This window comes from Mauremys mutica, chromosome 7, assembly GCF_020497125.1.
Source record: "Mauremys mutica isolate MM-2020 ecotype Southern chromosome 7, ASM2049712v1, whole genome shotgun sequence".
NCBI classification, from domain to species: domain Eukaryota; kingdom Metazoa; phylum Chordata; order Testudines; family Geoemydidae; genus Mauremys; species Mauremys mutica.
This window is the reverse complement of record NC_059078.1, coordinates 22,269,995-22,291,108: the sequence shown is the minus strand read 5'-3', so window position 1 is coordinate 22,291,108 and position 21,114 is coordinate 22,269,995. Positions and strand designations below refer to the sequence as shown.

Here is a 21,114-nt window from a genome sequence, read left to right as displayed (position 1 = left end):
GACAGTTACCTGGTAAGTGCAAGAAGTACAGAAACAGGGCCAGGATATCAAACCCCAGGAGATAAAAATGGCTCCTCCCTCTCGCTGTGAGCCTCCATTTTGAATGGTGGAACAGACACTTAGCAAGATAAAGGATAAGAGCAGGCAAGCTGCTCAGTCATGCTTATACTTCCTTACTGCAGTGGTGGAAATTTCCAGAGGAATACGAACACAGGCATATTCAAAACACATGTATTCAAACACACAGTAAAAGAGCAAAAGACTCGCAGTCGAATATACAAAAAGCAGGTGTGACACAGGAACGTGTTCAGACCATCCGTCCCTCAACAGATTTCTTCCTGCATCTTGTCCTGCTGAGGTTCTTGCCACCACAGCTCTCACATCTGTGGCATCTCAATTGACTTTGCCCTTAAGGACACTGAAACACTTTGCACTGAAGACAGGCTCACCAGCTAGCCAGCGTCCTGTACAAGCTGGGTTGCTTTAGGACTGGCGGGGGAAGGGGAGGCGTGATGCTTCATTCCTAAGCCCACAATATAGCTTAGGTTCTGATGCTTGTTCTGGTTCTGACCTGTACCCCTACCTAGGGCAGAATGTTCCACCCACCAAGGCATTTAACAACCCACTAAGGACTCTGAACACTGCCCCAGTGCAAGACAGATGCAATACCGGCCCCCTCCTTTGCCAATAAACACTTAAACAGCTCTAATATTTGAAGCGTTCGTGTTCTATGTGCCATGTTAAAGTCTTGCCAAGCCCCTCCATTAGGCAGTAACCAGAAACAGGAGGCTGACGGCTATGGTGATCTCATTGGAACATATCTGCCAGTGAAGGAATGCCCTTCTGCTGGTACTGCTCCAGCCGTGCCGTCACGGGGAACCTCAAGCCGGAGCTCAGCATGGAGGAAGTGGGGAGGGTGTAAAACATCCAGCCCATGTCACAACCAGCAATGCTCACCTATCAGGTTCAGCTAAGAGACAAGAGTTACCAAAGCTGCTAACAAACAGACTTAGCTGGGCCTTTACCTAGTTAACTCTATTTACAAGTCCTTCGGCAGCTCAGCACCCCTAAGGCACTCCCTTAATCCATAAGGCACAAAGCAAGCAAGGGAATGGCTGAGTGCTCCGGTTCTCCTATTTCCGGTTGCATTCCTGGGTGGGACACATGCCAACTTCTCCTCTCCCTTGCACACAAGGCAGGCTCTGCCGCTGCCCTTAGAACTGCTGGAGAATCACCTTCCGTTTCACATCACGGCTGAACTTGTTCATCTTGAACAGCTCGCTGTCGTAGAAGGCAGAGAGGGTGTGAATGTTGATCTGGCGAGCCTGGGAGAAGAGAACAGAGGGAGGCGTTAATGTTCATTTCAGAAAAGACTTTCCACTGCAGAGGGCTCACACCATTCATGAAAATGAGCAGTCTCTGCTCAGCAAAGGCCCAGGCTTGCAGCAGGTCAGGACTGAGGAGAGCTGCATGGAAGATGCTAGCTCAGCATCTGCCTGCTTTCTGCCTGTCCTTTACTTCCATTGGATCTAAAATGCAACCATAACTAGAGAAAGCTGAGACCCATCATATGCAGCATGCACTGAGTTACACTAGGATTTCTGATCTGCACAAGAGCCTTCTCTAAGAAGAGGGGCTCAATTCACAAACCACTCTGGTGGCCCTGACATTTGAAAGAGGTACAGTTATTAGGCACATTCCAGGACAGGGACCAAGAAGTAAAGAAGGAAGGAATGGGAAATTTGATACTCTACTGGTGCCATGCACAGTTCAGAGACCTCCCCCGTGAGGGCCAACAGTTCAGTTTGGTTAAAAAAAGCTTATAGGCAGATGGGGAAGCCAAAAACTCTCAGTGACTGGGGCGGTGGAGTAGGTATGATCTTAACTGATCACTTCTTGTATAATCACTTGCTTTTCCCATCCTGACAGCTCATTGTCCAATCAGACTAAACTCCATGGGGCAAACACCAGCCACTCCCTGGGCTCTGCTGTCCAAACACTGCAGCACTAGACTAGCGCAGAAGAACCAGAAAACAAAACTGATTAGGAATAAGTGAAAGCCATTATTCTATTACCCGGATGGGAGAAAAGCAAAGAGGCAAGAGACAGACTGAAAGCTAGACTTCATTTAAAATGGCTTACCGTATATACTTGTTCGTAAGCCAAATTTTTTTTAGTAAAAAAGGGACGCACCAGAGAAGGGGGTTGGCTTATGAATGGGTATAGAGAGAGAGAGGTGGGACACAGCCCCTCCCCCCAACAGAGGGAGCAAGGAGAGGCAGCACAGCCAGCAGAGACAGAAGGGAAGAGGCAGGGCCAGAGTCTCTTTGTTTCTGGCCAGGCTGCTCTCCCCCAGCCTCCGAAGCTGGCAGGCTGCGGCCGCACCACACGGCCTGCCGGAGTAGCTCCAGCCAGGTCAGAAACATCCTCCCCTGGCCCTCCCCAGATAAGGTGGGAAGGGATGGGATGGGGAGAGTGTGGGGGTCCTAGGCTAGGGGTGGGGCCATGTGTGGGGTGGTCACAGGAGTTACTCCCCTAACTCCCAGCTTCTCCCCCCCCAAAAAATTTCCCCACCAGTTGCTGTCCCGGCCCGTCAGGGTAAGCAGCTAGCGTACCGGGACACTTCGCTTACGCTCGAGGTAAACAAACCATCTCGGCCCACCAGTGGCTTATCCTGATGGCCCAGGAACCAAAGTTTGCCGACTCCTGAATTACAGGGTCGGCTTATGAATGGGTTATAACAACATTTTTACTTATTCATCTTGGGCGGGTCGGCTTATAAACGAACCGGCTTACGATCGAGTATATATGGTATGTCTAATGCCACATTCTTCTGGTGCAGCAACTCAGGCAAGGAGGTTTTCAAAAACATTATTAGTCTGACAGTGTCCCTTTAAAGGTACCTATGACCCTCTGGCAGATTGACAGTGGTAACAGAGTACCCTAGAGAAGACTCTTCAAAATAGCCATCCCAACTCACAGTCTGCTAGGGCTGGAACAGCTGGTTTCTTGCTCCTCTCTGGTATCACAAGCATCTCCTTTTACATAGAGCAAGGAGAACTCTGGACTATTAGCACTGAAGGTTAAAGGGGAGCCCAAGGATCCAGGGGCAGGGAGGAGGAGAGGGGAGGGGCAGGGTGCAGTCAGTCCCCACTGGCAGAGTGCAGTGCACAGAACCTATCCCATACCTTATCCACCAGGTCTTTCTCTGGCACCTCAATGGTGTCTTGCTGGGCCCCGTAGCGGTTCCTCTGATACATCACCTGTTCTGCCACAAGCTGTTTCAGAATAAACAGCAAGAGCTCGTTGTTGTCTCGTCTGAAAGCCAGGTAACGGGAAAAGGTCTGGGAAGCAAAGGAAGAGCCAAGAGGGTTAGAGTCAGAGGGCCACACAACCTATGACCTGCACGCAGGACACAAGTGTAATAGCTCGTCTACACTTAACAACTAGATCGACTTAGCTACATCCATCAGGGCTGTGAAAAATTTCTCTTCGAGGGCCAGGGTTAGGTCAACCTAATCCCTGGTGTAGACAGGGCAAGGTAGAAGGAAGAATTCTTTGGTTGACCTATTTAATACCTTTTGGAGAGGTGGATTAAGAACATTGATGGAAACCCCCCTTCCAGCAGTGTAGGAAATAGCTACACTACAGGGGCATAGCTGCAGCTGTAGCGCTTGTAGTATAGACACAGTGCGTGGGACGGTGAGGCTTAAGCTGTCAAGTAAAAAACAAAAACATTCATTTCCATTTCACACCCTCCCCTTCAGGGTTCTGACTAACCTTTGGAACACAGGCCTTTGCCAGCCACGTTAGTGGCTCAGGAGACATTCACAGAATCCAAAGGGTGAACATATTTACTTTAACCAGGCTGAGGAACCTCCATCAGATGCTCTCTGATCTTGCGATATAGGATATCCTCACAGGCTTAGGAACCAACCCTGATGCTCCCCGTAGGCTGGAAGACAGGGCTTTTGGGGGAGGACCCGCCCTTGGGAGAAAGGTCTATATAGCAACATAGTCTATATATCGCCCTGAATTCTACAGATTTCACAGTGGCCCCCCAAGCTTAAAAACTTGCTGATCACAGCCCCCAGCCCGAGAAAACGGCCAGAAGTCTCGCAGACCCAAGCAGTAACTTGAGCTCAGCCAACTGAGCTGAGCAGCCAGCCAAAAGCAGAGTATAATTCAAAGCCAGGATCTTTGGCTCTTAGAAAAAGCATAGACACTTGCATGTCAAAACCAGAGTGACCAGGGTGCAGCCCAGGGTACCTTCCCATATGAAGGCCTGGTGTTCTGCAGAGTAACACGGAGCTGCTCACTAAGGCCCTGCTCGCACTGGGGTCAAAGGTAAAGATCAGTGTTTTAGCCACTGTCCAAACCAAACTGGTTTCCAACCCAATCAGTTCAGATGGAGCTTTAATCTAGCTGGTTAAGTGACTCCAACCCATGAGCCCCTCCCTTCCTACACACCTTCCGCATGCTCCTCATGACGCTGAACTTCTGAGTGTCAATGAAGCTCTCCAGCATCACCCTGATGGCCATGTTGACGTCGTCCTCCACCACATAGTCCCGCAGGTGAATTCGGGCGTGGGCCTCGGCCATGCGGATCATGGACTCGATGTGACGCACTGTGATGGGGATGCTGCCAGTGGCCTATGGAGCGAGGGGAGGGACAATATTACAAGGACACACAGAACATGAGAGATAGCAGACCAGACTCTTTACACGGGTCCTTCTCAGCCCATGCATGTCTGCTTGAGATGCAAGGCTACCTCCTGTAGGTGACTGGTCATGAACCTTCATGACCAAGAAGCTTTAGAAACCAAGGAAATTGCACCACCTACTGGCAGGCATAGTGCAGTATGGAGAAAGGTAATTGATACTTATGGGTCTAGACAGACAACACCATTAATTCACTTAAAGGTGAGCTATAAAGGTGCTTTTGCCCCTTAGTTTGCTTATTTATGATGAGAGGCGGGAAAGGGTTATCTCCCCCTGCCCTCTCAATTCTTAGTAGGGAATTAAAAAAAAAAACAAAAAAACCAAACAAACAAACAGATGAAGCCAGACAAACTACATTTTCTCAAGGTCCATGAAACTCCTTGTGGCCCCATCAGATTCAGTTGAGAAGAGGAAGATCCAGGATCCCTCGGGAGGAGTCCATAGTCACAATGGGAAAGCACTGCAGAGCTTGCCTACTGCCATAGCGCTTCCTTCAGCCCCCAGGGTTGAAGGTGGAGAATGTGACTGCCTCAAAGGAAATCCAAAGACGCAGCAGGAGATTATGGGATTCCACAGCAGCAAAGCCAATATATTTAAGATATCTCCATGGATTCCTACCAGAGCGCATAATGGCGCAGAACATATTAGTCCTATAGCATACAAAACCTCACTACTAACCTATATACCTTTACATTCAGATGAGGGAGAACCACTTATTTACCAGGTGTCTCCACAACATTGGACACAGTCCACCCCTTATGGCAAGGCGACCCAGAGCTTCATACCCAGATACTATGGTGAGGGACACAACATGAACAAGTAGGAAGATCTTGGGGTAGTCCACTACTGATCCAGGTAGTTCCCCCCCACTTCCCCATAAAGCCCTTTATTTAAGTCTACTCACCATGGACTCCTTCCGGAGATCACTGTACATCCGGGCCACCTTGTCTTGGTCCATCTGGTTTAGCTTAGGGTGGACCTTCTCCTTGGCATAGATGATGTATTTTTTCAGCATCTCTTGGGGAATGGGATCCACGCCATAGGTGTTAGGGAGGATAATCTCTTGGGCATCTCCATTCACTACGTCTTTGCTGCCAGGGTGGTGTTTGATGTGGCTTCCCACGACAAACCGGGCTAGCATCTCGTCCTGCAGGACAATGGTAGGAGTAACAGGCACTGGAGCCATTGCTGCTTCTGCAGCTGAATTCAACCATTCAGCTGTGTGCTGCAGACAGACAGAAGCTTGGGGATAGGTGCGCAGTCAGCCAATGGTTGTACTCAAACAAGGGGACCCAGACTGATTCCCAGTCCGTCACACAGGCTGGCGAAGGCTTGAAGAGTCACACTCAGTCTTTGGAAAAGGGGAGCAGGGGCCTCATGGCATTTGACACGAGTGCATGTTGGAGCCATGTGCACTGGTTTCAAAAGGGAATCTCAGCCAGTTGCTGGGTGGAGACTGTGCCGCAAAAAGGGACACATCACATTTATAGAAGCAATGTCATTCTTTTTTTGGGGCAAGGTGGAAATCCTCACTATGCTGAGGGGGAAGTGCCTCAGGAGGAGAAACAGCATGAAGGGTGGGGCTGTACACAGCCCTGACGGACACGTAGGTTTGAGTAAGGCTCTGAATGATGCTGGGAGATGTTGTGGCTTCTTGGCGGAGAATGGGGGATGAAGCTCTCTTGCCTCAAGGGAAGGGGTGTGGCGCAATCCTCTCTCCATACCCTGAATGGCCAATTCAAGGCGTTAGCCACTCGACTGGCCACAGGGTGAAATGGAGACAGAGGCAGGGGCATTGGATGAAAGGCACATGGCTGGAATGAGATAAATCTTAGGGGTGGAGGTTGGGGCCCCCAAAACAGCCTGTAGTCAACGACCTGCTGAGGCTTGGGAGACTTTACCTGGCAAGAGCACCAAGGCATGGGGTAGCTCTGCCCTATGCCCCCCTTCCCACCACTTCAGTGCTATCACACCATGGTAGGCATCAGAACCTAACCAGCTCCCTGTCAGCATGGGCAGTGGCACCCCCACCACCGCATAAGATGTGAGTCACAGTTGGCTTGTACCTGAACTGGGTCCACCGTGTCTCTCACCACACACAAGACATCGAATCGAGAGATGATGGGCTCCGTCAGATCCACGTTCTCCGAGAAAGTCAGCGACGGGTCATAGCGCCCACCTGCATCACAGACGGAGTCCCTCATGGTCAAACAAGCTCATGTGCCCCCCCAAGAGACCCTGCATCCAGCATCATAACCTTGTTCCTGTGGGTTTGGTTTCTGTCTCCAGATGGCACATGTAGTAACAGAGTTAGAGGGTCTGGTGACCAGAGGTACATAAAGAGGCAGTGCAGCAGTTCTGGTGACTGCAAAACTGATACCATGGGTCTGAGACAGGGACTCCCCAAGTACTTACCTATAGGGTTGGCAGCAGCAATAATTGTGCAGCGGGCCTGCAGAGAGGTGACTATGCCAGCCTTCGAGATGGAGATGCTTTGCTGCTCCATGGCTTCGTGGATGCTGGTCCTGTCCTGGTCGTTCATCTAGGAGAAAGCAAAGACTTTAAAACATACACTGGTGCCCACTGTCCTGCAGGAGGCCAAGAGTGAAGGAACATGTTACACAGGGCCTCATGGTCCAACTTCCATGAGCCTACACTAGGTGCGTGCTGCCAGGGTCACAGCGGGAAGAGAGGAAGAGGAAAAAAAAAATCACCAGTCCCCACCCACTTCACAAGAGCTTGTTGTACAGAGCTGAGAAACTTGTTTTAAGATTTCCCTGGGCAGGAGAGGATGTAGGGTGGATCCATGAACCCTATATTAGGGGGCACAGATATTTCAAGGACAGGAGGCATCTGCTTCCTTCACTGCTACAAACTGCCCTTAGATCCTCAGATTCACTCCTTACCTACCTGCTGCTGGACCTGTGGGGAGCTCAGCTGATGGCTTGGATTCAGGCCAGCCCCCTCTATCCAACTCTGGTGGCAAATCCTACTTTCACTTGCTCTTCTTAGGAGACCCATTAAAATCTGTCCCAGTGCAGTAGCAAGTGATAGCTCACATCACCTGATGAGGTCTCAGTGGCCTATGGGAAACAGTGTCTCCATGCAGTTCCTAAATACACTGGCACCACACCACAAGAATGGGCACTCGTTAGCCCCAGAGACCAAAGAATGAATGGGAGACAATCTGAGCTCCCTTCATCCCTCCAGGTCAGGTCTGAAGTGCTTCAGCAGGAGGCACTGCATGAAGGATACTTTGATAACTTCCCTGAACATCACACACGCACGTGAACTGCATTGTGAGCCTAGCCGGGGCCTAACAAAGGGCATCCACACCAGCCTGGGTCATTCTCTCCCACAAGCAACAGATAAAACATTGGTGGGGGGGGGGCGGGGGAGGGAGTCATGAGCCACTGAATTCCTCAGCCAAGAGAGCCCCTAACCCACACCCCATTAGCTCTGCCTTACTGCGTAGATGAAGTCAGTGCTCACCTTGTCAAACTCATCTATCAAGCAGACACCCCTGTCTGCCAGCACCAGCGCCCCTGCCTCCAGGGTCCACTCTCTGCTGACTGGGTGCCTCTGGACATAGGCAGTCAGACCAACAGCAGAAGCACCCTGGCCAGTGGTGAAGATGGCTCTGCTGGACACCTTCTCCACATACTTGAGGAACTGAGATTTGGCTGTGCCCGGATCTCCGCAAAGCAAGACATTGATATCACCACGGACTTTGTGTTTGCCACCTACAGCCAGGTCAGAAATAGGAGAGGACTCAAACCAGGAATGTGCAGGTGGGTCCATCAGCACTCAGAACGCTACTTCCTGAGCAAAAGCCAGGAAGATCAATTCCTTCTGCCTCCTTCTTCGCCTCCCACCCGCCACCACCTTCAGTGTGAGTTTGAGTTGTGAACATTTCTGGGGGTTCTCAATTCACTCACCAATGGAGTTATGCAAGTGCAAAAATCCACCCAAATAGATCTGCAAGAGATCCAGGGTCACCGAGCTCTAGTACATATGATTGGCCCAGGGGCTCTCAGCCCTCCCCTTGTGGAACCTGGTTCTTTTACGTGTAGGTGTGCGATGTTGCATTTCTCCCCCAAGTTGAAATAAGACCCTTTGTACACAAGGAGGAAGCAGTGAGGATTCCCCAGGCATCAGACCTGCACAAGGACACTAAACCCAGAATGCTAGGGGCAGAGGTATGTTAAACCCATGATGCTAGGGGCCTAAATTCTAGCTCTTCAGAGTCGGGACCTTGTCTTCACTATGTATTTCTACACCTGTAGAGTGGAACATATGTCTAGTTCTATTCACAGAGAAATTCCCTTACTCTACTACTCCTGATCTTCTTACCCAGAAGTCATATCACAAAGGTAATTCCTAACTTCCTTCACTGCACCAGTAGAAACAGGTCTGGAATCACACACTGAATACAATTGACAACACACTTACCAGGGTTTTTGGGTTCACCACCAAACAGGGCAAGGGCCAGGCCTCTCTTGATGTCTTCGTGCCCATAAATAGATGGAGCAATGCTGGCAAAGATCTGAAAGGAAAAGCAGAGGAGTTTTCAGTGGCCCATTGTATTCAACATTTAGCATGACAAGCAGCAAGACTCATTAGCTATGCAGCTATTCTAATCAGTGCTTGAAATCACCCTGCTGACATCAAGGATTCCTTTATTATATGGAGAGGAACATCGCATCAATGCAATAATACGACCAATACACCTCAAAGGTTCTATGATAGCCAGGTGTTGATGAGCAGGACACAATGTGCAATCCAGTGCAGGATTCGCTATTACCACTACATTCATACTTCGCACTAAATACAGCGAAGAGACTGTATTTGTTACTCTGTGTTCTGAGTTAGAGATCCTAATTCTGACTGAAGCCTGTTTAACTGATACATTAATATTTGACTATTATCAGCAGGAATAACTAAGATTGGTGATCTGCTGTGCAGATTAATGGCTCAAGACCAAGTATTTAGATTACAGGCAATTGTTTTTTTGCATGCCCAATTAAGGCAAGTTCTTTCAAAATGTTGGATATTGGTCACTACTGATTTCAAACCTACTTTTTCTTGGACAAAGAACTGAAGTTTTATTTTCAAAACTCTGGCTTTATAGATGTATCAGCTCCACCCAGTGGAAGTAAAGTTACAAACATCAGACTCTGTAATTAATGACAGGATAGAGATGACCGAAATCTCATCCATGCTAGAGGATCTGAACCCACCACATTATGCTTCCTGCCCTATGGGTGCTTAATCTGGCTCCGTGTCCTTTAGTGTATCAACTCAGATCTTGGCAGGTTACAGGGTTGCTAACTGAACAGTTTAAGCCAGTCTTATTCTTTGCCAACCTGAAATCACAACCTTCCATGAATAAGGCGCAGGGACAGAATGTTTTAAGGGGAAGATGCTTGTTTTAGGCACTTGCCTTTAGAGAGTGAGGCAAGAGAGACAGAGGAGATGAGACGCAGAACACTGGAGCTAGATCTTCTTTCTGCTCTCTCCACTAGGCAGCCACTGCTTCAGGGAGACACCCATCAGCTGGCATCAATCTAGTTTCAGAACTGCCCCGGTGGAGTCTCTCTGTCAAGTCTGGTGGCTTCCCCAGTCACCTTTTCCTATTTTATCCCTGTGGTGGTGTGACAGGCTAGTACAAACAAGATGGGAATTGACTATCCAGGAGGAATGCTGAAGTTGCCCCTACACAAAGTGCTGACAAAAATGTACAAAGCAAACTAAGTGTCCCATCCACCCCTCTCGCTGACAGCCATCTTTGCACTACAGGGGGCAAGACATTTTCAGAGAGAAGCTGATTTTTTGAGCTGACGGTGTCCCTCTAATTGAGCTGTCCCACTGTAATATCACACAGTTTAACTTTGTTCTCTGAACTGGACTCATGCAAACAACTAGCTGCCAGGAGGAGAAATGTTTCAAGCAGACTCACTTTCTCCCCAATTTGCTCATCCTTAGACAGGCCTATGATAACCTTCATGTCCTCATCAGTCAGCTCCCCAACTGCCACCTTGTTGTCCTTCTTGGCAATGTGATTTGCCATGATCACTGTTGCAAATACTGGGAATCCATTGGCTGTGTTCAGTGAGCCGTCGTAGTTGTTGTGATAGATCCCTGTTAGCTCCTAGAAGGCACAGAAAAGGACAAGGCAGGTTAATGTCTAGGTAGCAGGAAAGTACCAATTTACATGGCACAAGACTGTCTCCTCCTCCCACTAATTCTCCATTCTCAAGACACTGGAAACGTGACTTTCAAGCCCAATCTGACATGTCTCAGAGCTAAGACAGCCCCCAATATCACCCCTCCGCACATACACACACTGAAGTGACAGTCCAGGTCCTCACAATGCTCCCACAGGGCTGAGAATAAGTTTAACTGCTCCACGCTCACCCCAACGGACTTACAATCTCATCCCCTGGTTTGCAGCTGTCGACCAAGTCAGCAAGGAGAATGGCATCCTTGGAGCGAGGCAGCCTGCCCGCTGCCACCTTCCCAGGGCTCTCCTGGATTTTGATGCGCTGGTAGTTCTGGTAGACGGTCTGGGATAACAAACGTGAGTTGCACAGTGAGTCAGACGCCCTCAAAGTCTGCACGGGTGCTTTTCAAAGGGCCTTTGCAGAAGAGGCCAGGGAGAGTGCTGGAGCAGTTAGTTTAGACTTTACTAGGCTCTGAGTAAAGAGCGGGGGCCAGGGTTGGCTGGGGATTGATTAGAAGTAGCTTTAGGGCTAGAGGCCGTCCGCTGGATAAACAGCCCTGGAAGTGGCGGAAGCTTCTGCCATGTTGCCCTGACCAAAGTATTTCACTCTCCAGCACCCACCTGCATGAGGGAGAGGTTAGTTGTGTTTAACCAGCCAACTCCGGGCTCCATTGTTGAAACACTTGGGTAAAGACACCCAGCTTGTAGGGAGGAGCATGGTATAGTGGCTAGGCCAACAACTGGGAGCCAGGAGCTTTGAGTTAGTAGTTCTGCTATTATCTTGCAGTGACTCTGTGGCTCAGTTCCCCATGCCATACAATGAGGAGAGGAGGGTGGTTTGGAAGGCTCGGTGTTTGCAACCCTGCAGCTCCTCCAGGTATCTACATAGCACAGGGATCAACATGGTATCAGACATGCCCTTACACCGGCCAAACAGATAAGGACTCTCAGGCCCAGAGACAACTGGATCTAGATGCAGGGATCAGACCTGTCATCAATCCAGTTCCTCATTGGACAGAGGTGGAAAGAAGGTGCCACTGCAGGAGATGTGTGAACACTGTATAAAGGGTTTAAATTTTACCTCTTCCATGTTGATTTCAAAGGGGCCAACCGACTGACACTCTGGGCAGGAACCGGGCTTCACTTCCTGGTTCTGGGACTGGAAGAAGGGCCCCAGGATGAAGCTGCACTTGCTACAGTTGTACTTGACCATGCTGAGCTGAGGCAGGACCCCTGTGCAGCTCGTCACTACGCCGCTGGTTCGGATCAGCTGGTTCAAGTGCAGCTGCCTAAAGAGAGAAGGGAAGACATTGGCAGGCTCCAGAGAAGGCAGAAGGACCTGCCACAGCCTCCTTGCAGCAGGCACAGCTGGTATGCTACCCAATGGGGAACACTGATCAGTGAGCCTATTCTCACAGGTTTGTGGTTTATCTTTTGGGGCATCAGAAACGTTATCCTTGTGCAACTGGGTTACTTTAATAACCCACAGAGCCCATCATCCTACTGGGACAGGCTGGATCTGTTGCCATCCTTCCCCCAGCATAGCCCAGAGTTCCTATTTTCTCACACAGAACTTTAGTCACTGTAACTCCAGCAAGCCTGACCATCCCAAACACATGGTCCAAAGGCCCTCACAGGACCGGCCATCATCAATACCAACTCCACTGCCTACCTGAGCGACCGCAGCTCTTCCACCAGAGGCAGATGCGAGATACGGACATGGATCTCCTGAGCAATCCGGTCATATTTGGGGTACATGGCCAGCACCACTTCCTTGGCTGCTTCGTCGAAGATTTTCAGCATTTCAGCCGGGGCCTCTGGCAAGAAGTAGGCAAGGACATGCTCCCGGGCAGCCAGATCTTCATAGTTCACCACCAGGCTCTCTCTGTTCTCTGTAGAGGGAACAAGTTGGGTGGATTTCATCTGTAGTCAGTGTTCTCCTCTAGCCAATGTTCTACTGCCTCTCTCCTCACCAGTACCAGATTTCTGATCGCTGAGTTGACAAAGAACAGGGAAGCTTCCCAAAAAGCACAGAAGCCCAGTGCAATGTTTTCAAGACTGAATGGCCTTGCCACAACACCTGGGGGTCACCAAGCACCTCCAAAAAGCTAAAATCAGTGACTACTAGGCCCCTGGGATGTTGTGCTAGATGACGGACCCCAAAAATCTGTGTCTCATGTAAGCTCTGTGGGGCAGGGACTGATATTTTGCTTTTTCCCTGTGTTTGTACATCACCTAGCACAATGGGGTTAAACTAACAACACCTACAGCTACATGAACCATTCTTAACAGATTCAATGAATTTTGCCTTTTCTATTGGCCAACTATTCTTCTTCTTCAAAATCAGTCGCCAGCATTTGTGGCTCGCTACTACAAATTCTAGGCTGCACTGCTGAGATGAGGCTGGTCTCCTAAGTCATATGGCACTGTTTCTGTTCCCTGTGTGAACGATCTGGTTAAGTGCAAATGATGCCAAGAAACAAATATAAAATTCCTCTTCATCTTGTATCAGGGCCTGTAAGCTTCCCATCTTCACTCCTATGCAGCACTTCCTGCTGGCAGAAATCAGCTGCACAATAGAAAGTGAATGCAAAAGGGGCATGAATTAAGAAGTCAGAGGAAAGTTTGCAGCAAAGTTCTGTGTTATTCATCCAGCTCCATCAAAAGCAATAAAGCCCCATAAAAAGCTGATTCAGCATTTGGGGTAGACAGGAGAGGAAGAGGACATATGGAACAGACAGCTGTAGAGTGCCACAGCCAAGAAGGAAGGGGGAAACACCATATCAGACACCCCAAAGTGTGTTCCACTGAAAAAGAAAACCATCCAGGTGGGTCTGCTCATCTGCCATTCCCATCTGCCCCCCAGTCAGCCGTACCTTTGCACATGTCACTGATCCTCTCCTTGAACACATTGTGCCCATGGTCATCCACATGGGTCTTCAGGAAGTTCTTGAAGCGGTGGTAGATCTCAAGCCGGGGAGCCGCCATAGACACCCACTCCCTTACTGAATGTCCCTTCATGTCTTCCAGATTCTCAATGCTCTCAATCATGTCTTCATCCTCCTCCTCTGCCCCATCTGCAGCCCGTTCCGCCAACCGCCTCTTCCGGGAAGGACGATCTTCATCTTCATCATCACTATCTGAAAATTTAAAGAGAGGCATCACTCAGGGCTGACATTCCTGCTCGTCACTCAGGGCTGACATTCCTGCTCTCTATACCTCCCTGCCCCAAATAAAAGGAACGGACCATAATGTCTTTGCAAGCATGGTCAGAAGTTCCCAACACATAGCCAGACCAAACTAAGCTCTATTCTACCACCACAGAATCACAGAATTGTAGAACTAAAAGGGGCCCCAAAAGGTCTTCCCAGTCCCCTGCACTCAAGGCAGGACTAAGTATTATCTCGACCGGTGGTGGGCAACCCGCAGCCTGTCAGCCACCGCCGCAGCTCCCATTGGTCGGGAATGGTGAACCGTGGCCACCAGGAGCTGTGGGCGGCCGTGCCTGCGGATAGTCAATGTAAACAAACTGTCACACGGCCCGCCAGCAGATTACCCTGATCTAGACCACCCCTGACAGGTGTTTGTCTAACCTGCTCTTAAAAATCTCCAATGACAGAGATTCTACAGTCTTCCTAGGCAATTTATTCCAGTGCTTAACCACCCTGACTGTTAGGAAGTTTTTCCTAATATCCAACCTAAACTGCCCTTGATGAAATTTAAGCCCATTGCTTCTTGTCCTATTCTCAGAAGTTAGAGAGAACAATTCTTCTCCCTCCTCTTTGTAACAATCTTTTATGTACTTGAAAACTGTTATCATGTCCCCCCTCAGTCTTCTCTTCTCCAGACTAAACTAGCCCAATTTTTAAAATCTTCCATCATAGGTCCTGTTTTTTAGACCTTTACTCATTTTTGTTGCTCTTCTCTAGATTCTAGCCAATTCGTCCACATCTTTCCCGAAATGTGGCACCCAGAACTGGACACAGAACTCCAGTTGAGGCCTGATCAGAGCGGAGTAGGGCAGAAGAATTACTTCTCCTGTCTTGCTTACAACACTTCTGCTAATACATCCCAGAATGCAACAATGTTACACTGTTTACTCAAATTGAGCTTGTGAAACACTATAACCCCCAGATCTCTTCTGTGGTACTCCTTCCTGGGCAGTCATTTCCCATTTTTTGTATGTGTGCAACTGATTATTCCTTCCTACACTGAGTACTTTGGATTTGTCCTTATTGAATTTCATCCTATTTACTTCAGATCATTTCTCCAGTTTGTCTAGATCATTTTGAATTTTAATCCTATCCTCAGAAGCACTTGCAACCCTTCCTAGTTTGGTATCATCCGCAAACTTTATAAGCATACTCTCTATGCCATTATCTAAGTCATTGATAAAGATATTGAACAGAACCAGACCCAGAACTGATCCCTGCAGGACCCCACTTGATATGCCCTTCCAGCTTGACTGTGAACCGGAGAACTACTCTCTGGGAACAGTTTTCCAACCAGTTATGCATCAACCTTATAGTAGCTCCACGTAGATTGCATTTTCCTAGTTTGTTTATGAGAAAGTCACACAAGATAGTATCAAAAGCCTCACTAAAGTGAAGATATACCACGTCTACCCCTTCCCCGCAGCCACAAGGCTTGTTACCTTGTCAAAGAAAGCTATTAGGTTGGTTTGACACAATTTGTTCTTGACAAATCCATGCAATTACTTATCAACTTGCTATCTTCTAGGTGTTTGCAAATTGATTGCTTAATTATTTGCTCCATTATCTTTCCAGGTACTGAAGTTAAGATGACTGATGGTCTGTCTGCAATTCACCAGGTTGTCTTTATTCCCCATGCCAAGCCAAGCTCTGGTCTACAGCAGCCCCCAAGCAAGCAAGTTACAGAGATATGGTTTAGACACTGGCTTTTCAGAGATTATGGAGGCAAAAGCAAGAGCCCCATGTGGACCCCAAAAACTGTACAGAGAGGTTGACATCAGAACCTGTGTCCAGAGAGAGAGAAGGGGGACTGGACTGGGCATCAGGGTTAATAATTATCCTTCCTCTAAAGGGACCAGGGGACAGCCCATCAGAGATGGTTCACTGCTTGGTTTGAAGTCTCCATAAACAGGAGTGCAGCAGTCTGCCTAGCACTTACCAGGCATGAGCCCAAATCCTGATGTGGACCTGAGAGCCATGGCTCAGCAGCAGCCACATCAAGTGCACCGGGCTAATATCGCTACTGCCAGAGCTCCCGCAGTGCCCACCACAAAGGGACTGTGTATGGGGGAAATTCAGGTGAGCCCACTGCTGCACAGGCCCCTCAACACCTAGCTATTCAGCAAGCTGTGGAGCTCCTACAGTGGTCAGGCTATTCAGGCTGAGCAAATAACTCTATGCAGTGGGGGAGAGACTAGCTTCTCCCGAAAGGGCAGGTTACAAACAATCACGTGTAAAATCTCATTGACACGTACCGTAGAGCAGCCCCCTCCTCATGCGGCCCAGGCCACGGTCCAGCTCACGGTCTCTCTGCCTCATTGCCTGTTCCGCTGCCTCCCTCTGGCTGGCAGTCAGTTCCTCCACATCTTCATCATCCAAGGCCAGGCCCTCAGGTTCATAGACATCCAGCTCGGGAATCGGGCGGTAGTCCCTACACACACACAGAGCTAGCTTAATCAGCTTTGCGCTTCACCCAAATTACAGTGTTTTTCCAGCCGCTTTACTGTTTGGGGCAAGGTGGCGTCAGAAGGAGCCACCAAAACAGAGAGGAATTTTACAATTCCACATTACCAATGGCAGACGAGACACTCCAGTACTATGGTAGTGAACACCAATATGCAAACCCAGACTAACAGTGTCTGTACCACACTGCTCCCTGGTTTGTTATTGGACATGGGGTAGATGATGTTTCTTTTTAAATCCAGTTGCAAAGGTTCCAATACTTGTAGAATGAACAGTTTTGCTTAAGAAGTAGGGCTGTGAGTTTCATGCTCCCCTGCGTGAGGGGCTAGTGCGGATCTGAACTAGACACAGTCCAGGCAGGAACTGTACAAGTTCACCCCCCACACAGCTCACCCAACGCTCCTCACTCCCCTGCTATCCTAGCCTTGGGTGCCTGCCCATACCCCTCACCAGTGCTATGCAGCCCATCTGATGTTCCCATCCCAAGCTTCTCTTTAGCAGACACATCCCAGGGCGCTGATGATGCCTTTAGAAACACCTGCATAGTTCGAACGTGCTGAACTACAAAGGGCTATTCTGAAGGGTGCACAAACGAGGACCAGGCTAAAGACAATGAGTTCTCTCCCTAATGCCCCTGAGAAGAATCTGAACCTGTGTCCAGAGGTGAAAGGCAAACATACTGCCCCCTTTGCCAAGGCGCTGCCTGCACAGAACAACCCCAGGAGGCTTCTCACATCATCACCTGACTGCTGCACGCTCCCTACCTTTCCATCCCATCCCCAATCAGCTCTTCCCCATCCTCCTCCTCTTCGGGGAGCCCCTCGGTCCCCAGCAGCCCCTCTGACTCATCCTCAAAAGGAGGCAGGTCTCTGCCCGGGCTGGAAGTGAAGGCATCTCGCCGAGAGCTACGGGCAGGACTGGTGGCCACGTTCTGGGACTCGGAGGAATCCTACAGGAAAGGCAGAGTCATGTTAGAGGCTGGCAGAAGAAGAGACTGTCCTATAGAGCATGCACAGGTCTCCCCTCTCTCCCCAGTGCAGGGGCCACAGAACTAGGTAAGGTGGAAGGGATGCTTAATGTCCCATTGGTTTACCCTCTCAACAGGCCCCATAGTGCCAGAACCGATCTGGGAAGGGACAGACCATCTCCCGCAGGGGAAAGAGTTAAAATAATCTTCAAATTACCCATTGGGCAGATCACGTGTGTGTGTGACAACAGAGACACACCACCTTTAGGGGCCTTCTCCCCCATGCAGAGCCCAGGGCACCCAGGAAGGAGTTCTGTGCCCCAGGGCCCCCTCCACCATGCAGAGCCCAGGGCACTGGGAGAGATAGGGGGGTTCCTTGCCCAGGGGCCCCCCTCTGCTATGCACAGCCCAGGGCACCGGGGGGGGGGTGTTCCGTGCCCAGGGGTCCCCCCTGCTATACAAAGCCCAGGGCACTGGGGGGGTCCGTGCCCAGGGGTCCCCTCCCCCATGCAAAGCCCAGGGCACCGGTGGGGGAGGGGTTCCGGGCCCAGGGGTCCCCCCTGCTATGTAGAACGCAGGGCACCGGGTGGGGGGTCCGTGCCCAGGGGTCCCCTCCCCCATGCAGAGCCCAGGGCACCGGTGGGGGAGGGGTTCCGGGCCCAGGGGTCCCCCCTGCTATGTAGAACCCAGGGCACCGGGGGGTCCGTGCCCAGGGGTCCCCTCCCCCATGCAGAGCCCAGGGCACCGGGGGGGGTCCGTGCCCAGGGGTCCCCTCCCCCATGCAGAGCCCAGGGCACCGGTGGGGGAAGGGTTCCGGGCCCAGGGCCCCCTCCCCCATGCAGAGCCCGGGGCACCAGGTGGGGGAGGGTTTCCGGGCCCAGGGGTCCCCTCCGCCATGCAGAGCCCAGGGCACCGGTGGGGGAGGGGTTCCGGGCCCAGGGGTCCCCCCTGCTATGTAGAACCCAGGGCACCGGGGGGTCCGTGCCCAGGGGTCCCCTCCGCCATGCAGAGCCCAGGGCACCGGGGGGGGGAGGGGTTCCGTGCCCAGGAGCCCCCTCCGCCATGCAGAGCCCAGGGCACCGGGGGGGATTTCAAGGCCCCGGGAGTCACCCCTATCCAGACACCAGCTCCCCAGCGGTCATCCCCAGCCGGGCCCCGCCGCTCACCGCCATCCCCGCTGCAGCTTCCTCTCCCGACCCGAATCCCGCGCGCGAAAAAACGACTCCACGTGGTCGGCAAAAGCCCGCGAAACCTCATGAATAATTAACGAGTCGCTCATGAATATTCATCGAACTGTCGTAGGCGGGATTCGGGAAGGAGTCAGGGCGCCAAGGGGCTGGGTGCAAGAAGATGGGGTGGGGGGACTGGGAAGGGAAGGGGGGTTGGGCTGGTCAGGGTGGGAGGAGCTAGGGGGACTGGGAGGAGCTGGGTGCTAAGTGTAGGGTGACCAGATGGCCAGTGTGGGTTTTTTTTTGCTCTGGGAGTGATGAATAAACAAGATAATGCGAGATCAGGGGAACTTAATGTTGTAGTGCGTTGGTCTCGCCACAAGGTGACACCTTATTCCAGGCACATGACAGCTGGATGGGGTAAGCAAGTGGCATTTCCCAAGGAGACACACCGATGCCCGCACTTTTACAAGTGTCCACAAGCACCCAACAAGTTTTTACAAGTACCCAACTTCAGACACATTGTGCCTGATTTTCAGAGATGACCTAATAAAATCCACGGGCGCTGCGGGTGCTCAGCACCTCTGAAAATCAGGCCCTTAGGTGGCTCAGATTGGGCAGCTAAAATCAGTGGCTAGTTTTGAGATGGCCCAAGTGTTTGGATCCAGGCTCGTCCGCCCCTAGGTGAGAATGTGTATTGGGAAGTTCCATGGGATTGAGAAGGGTAAGGAACTCTTCACACCCATCTGCTGGTCTGAATCCAGCTAAAGGCTGTTTTTTACCATATGATAACTGCCTGGTGGCTTGAGTGAAATGAGTTTTGTGAAATCAGTCTAAGGCCTGGTCTACACTAGGGGGGGGGTCGATCTAAGGTACGCAACTTCAGCTACGTGAATAGCGTAGCTGAAGTCGAAGTACCTTAGCTCGAATTACTTACCCGTCCTCACGGCGCGGGATCGACGTCCGCGGCTCCCCCGTCCACTCCGCTACCGCCACTCGCTCCGGTGGAGTTCCGGAGTCGACGGGAGCGCGTTCGGGGTTCGATATATCGTGTCTAGATGAGACGCGATATATCGAACTCCGAGAAATTGATTGCTACCCGCCGATCCGGCGGGTAGTGAAGACGTACCCTAAATCCTAGTGCAGGGATTCTCAAACTGAGGATCAGGACCCCTCAGGGGGTTGCGAGGTTATTACATGGGGGGGTCGCGAGCTGTCAGCCTCCACCCCAAATCCCGCTTTGCCTCCAGCATTTATGTGGTGTTAAATATATTTAAAAGTGTTTTTAATTTATAAGGGGGGGGTCGCACTCGGAGGCTTGCTCTGTGAAAGGCGTCACCAGTACAAAAGTTTGAGAACCATTGTCCTAGTGGAATGGTGACCAACAAAATAACAAAATCCACCACCACCAGGATTGCACTAACTGACCTCCATTTTTGGCAGTCCCAGCAGATGGCAAGGATTGAATGAGCCAAGGAGACTGAACTCCCCTATCCAAGGCAAGGATGAGGCACATGGGTTGGTGAGAGCGAAGCTTGCCCTGCTGCAGCTCTTGCTGTCCCTGTCTTGTGGATATAGGGCTACAGTCTCCAGGGTCATCAAGTCAGCACCTTCCACCAGCGCTAAAATATTCCAATAAAATGAGATTTCCTAGAACCAAAGTAGAGTGAATTGGAACAATTGGAGATACCATAGTGACAGCTCTGCCAGGGGTCCACCAGAAGCTAACAAGGTTATACAAAGGCTTCTAAATTTCTTATCCTCTCAGGCAAGTAGCTGTTGTCTCACTTGATATTGTAAAATGCTTTGAGATTTATGGATGAAAACACTATTGTTATTGTTAATAACAATGCCTATATTCCCATTAGGAAACCCAGGAAGCAAAATGAAAATGGTGATGACAATGTTGGAAAGATGAAGAGGTAGCACAGTGTCACACCTTTGAGTGTGCACCTATGTAAGCCGCAGATCTAGGCGCAGAGGTGTGGAGAACTCAATACTTATTGATTCTAGACAGTATTTATTAAGACTTAAGCCAGAGAGGGGCGTGTGTGTGTGTGTGTGTATAAAATAATGCGGCAGTATGGGTCAGCATGGTAGGCAGTGCCCTCAATGCACCAGCAGTCTAACCATTGTCAATTTTTTGTAGGCTTCATGGCAGAGGAGAGTTTTAAGGAGCAATTTGAAGGAAGATAATGAATTAGTTTTGCAGAGGTTTATGGGGAGCTCCTCCCAAGTGTGAAGGCAGCATGGGAAAAGCATGACAGTGCTTGTTTGAAAATTTAACAAGTGGGCCATGGAGGCTGGTTGATATCTTGATAGTGAATGACAAGGTTAGGTGGGAGGGGATGGCGATTG

General features: G+C 50.4%; 1 protein-coding gene across 1 annotated transcript; it reads right to left on the bottom strand.

Moving 5' to 3' along the window:
• Positions 1–217: 217 nt before the first annotated feature.
• MCM2 (minichromosome maintenance complex component 2) lies at positions 218–18,880 on the bottom strand. Its single transcript, XM_045023367.1, has 16 exons — positions 18,754–18,880; positions 17,385–17,569; positions 16,413–16,588; positions 13,822–14,085; positions 12,618–12,837; positions 12,027–12,234; positions 11,154–11,288; positions 10,682–10,873; positions 9,175–9,268; positions 8,215–8,465; positions 7,138–7,264; positions 6,789–6,901; positions 5,627–5,869; positions 4,471–4,653; positions 3,189–3,344; positions 218–1,325 (listed from the first exon to the last, which is right to left on the bottom strand). The coding sequence occupies exons 1-16, from the start codon at positions 18,757–18,759 to the stop codon at positions 1,215–1,217; spliced, it is 2,664 nt and encodes an 887-aa protein (XP_044879302.1). The 5' UTR covers positions 18,760–18,880; the 3' UTR covers positions 218–1,214.
• Positions 18,881–21,114: the final 2,234 nt, after the last annotated feature.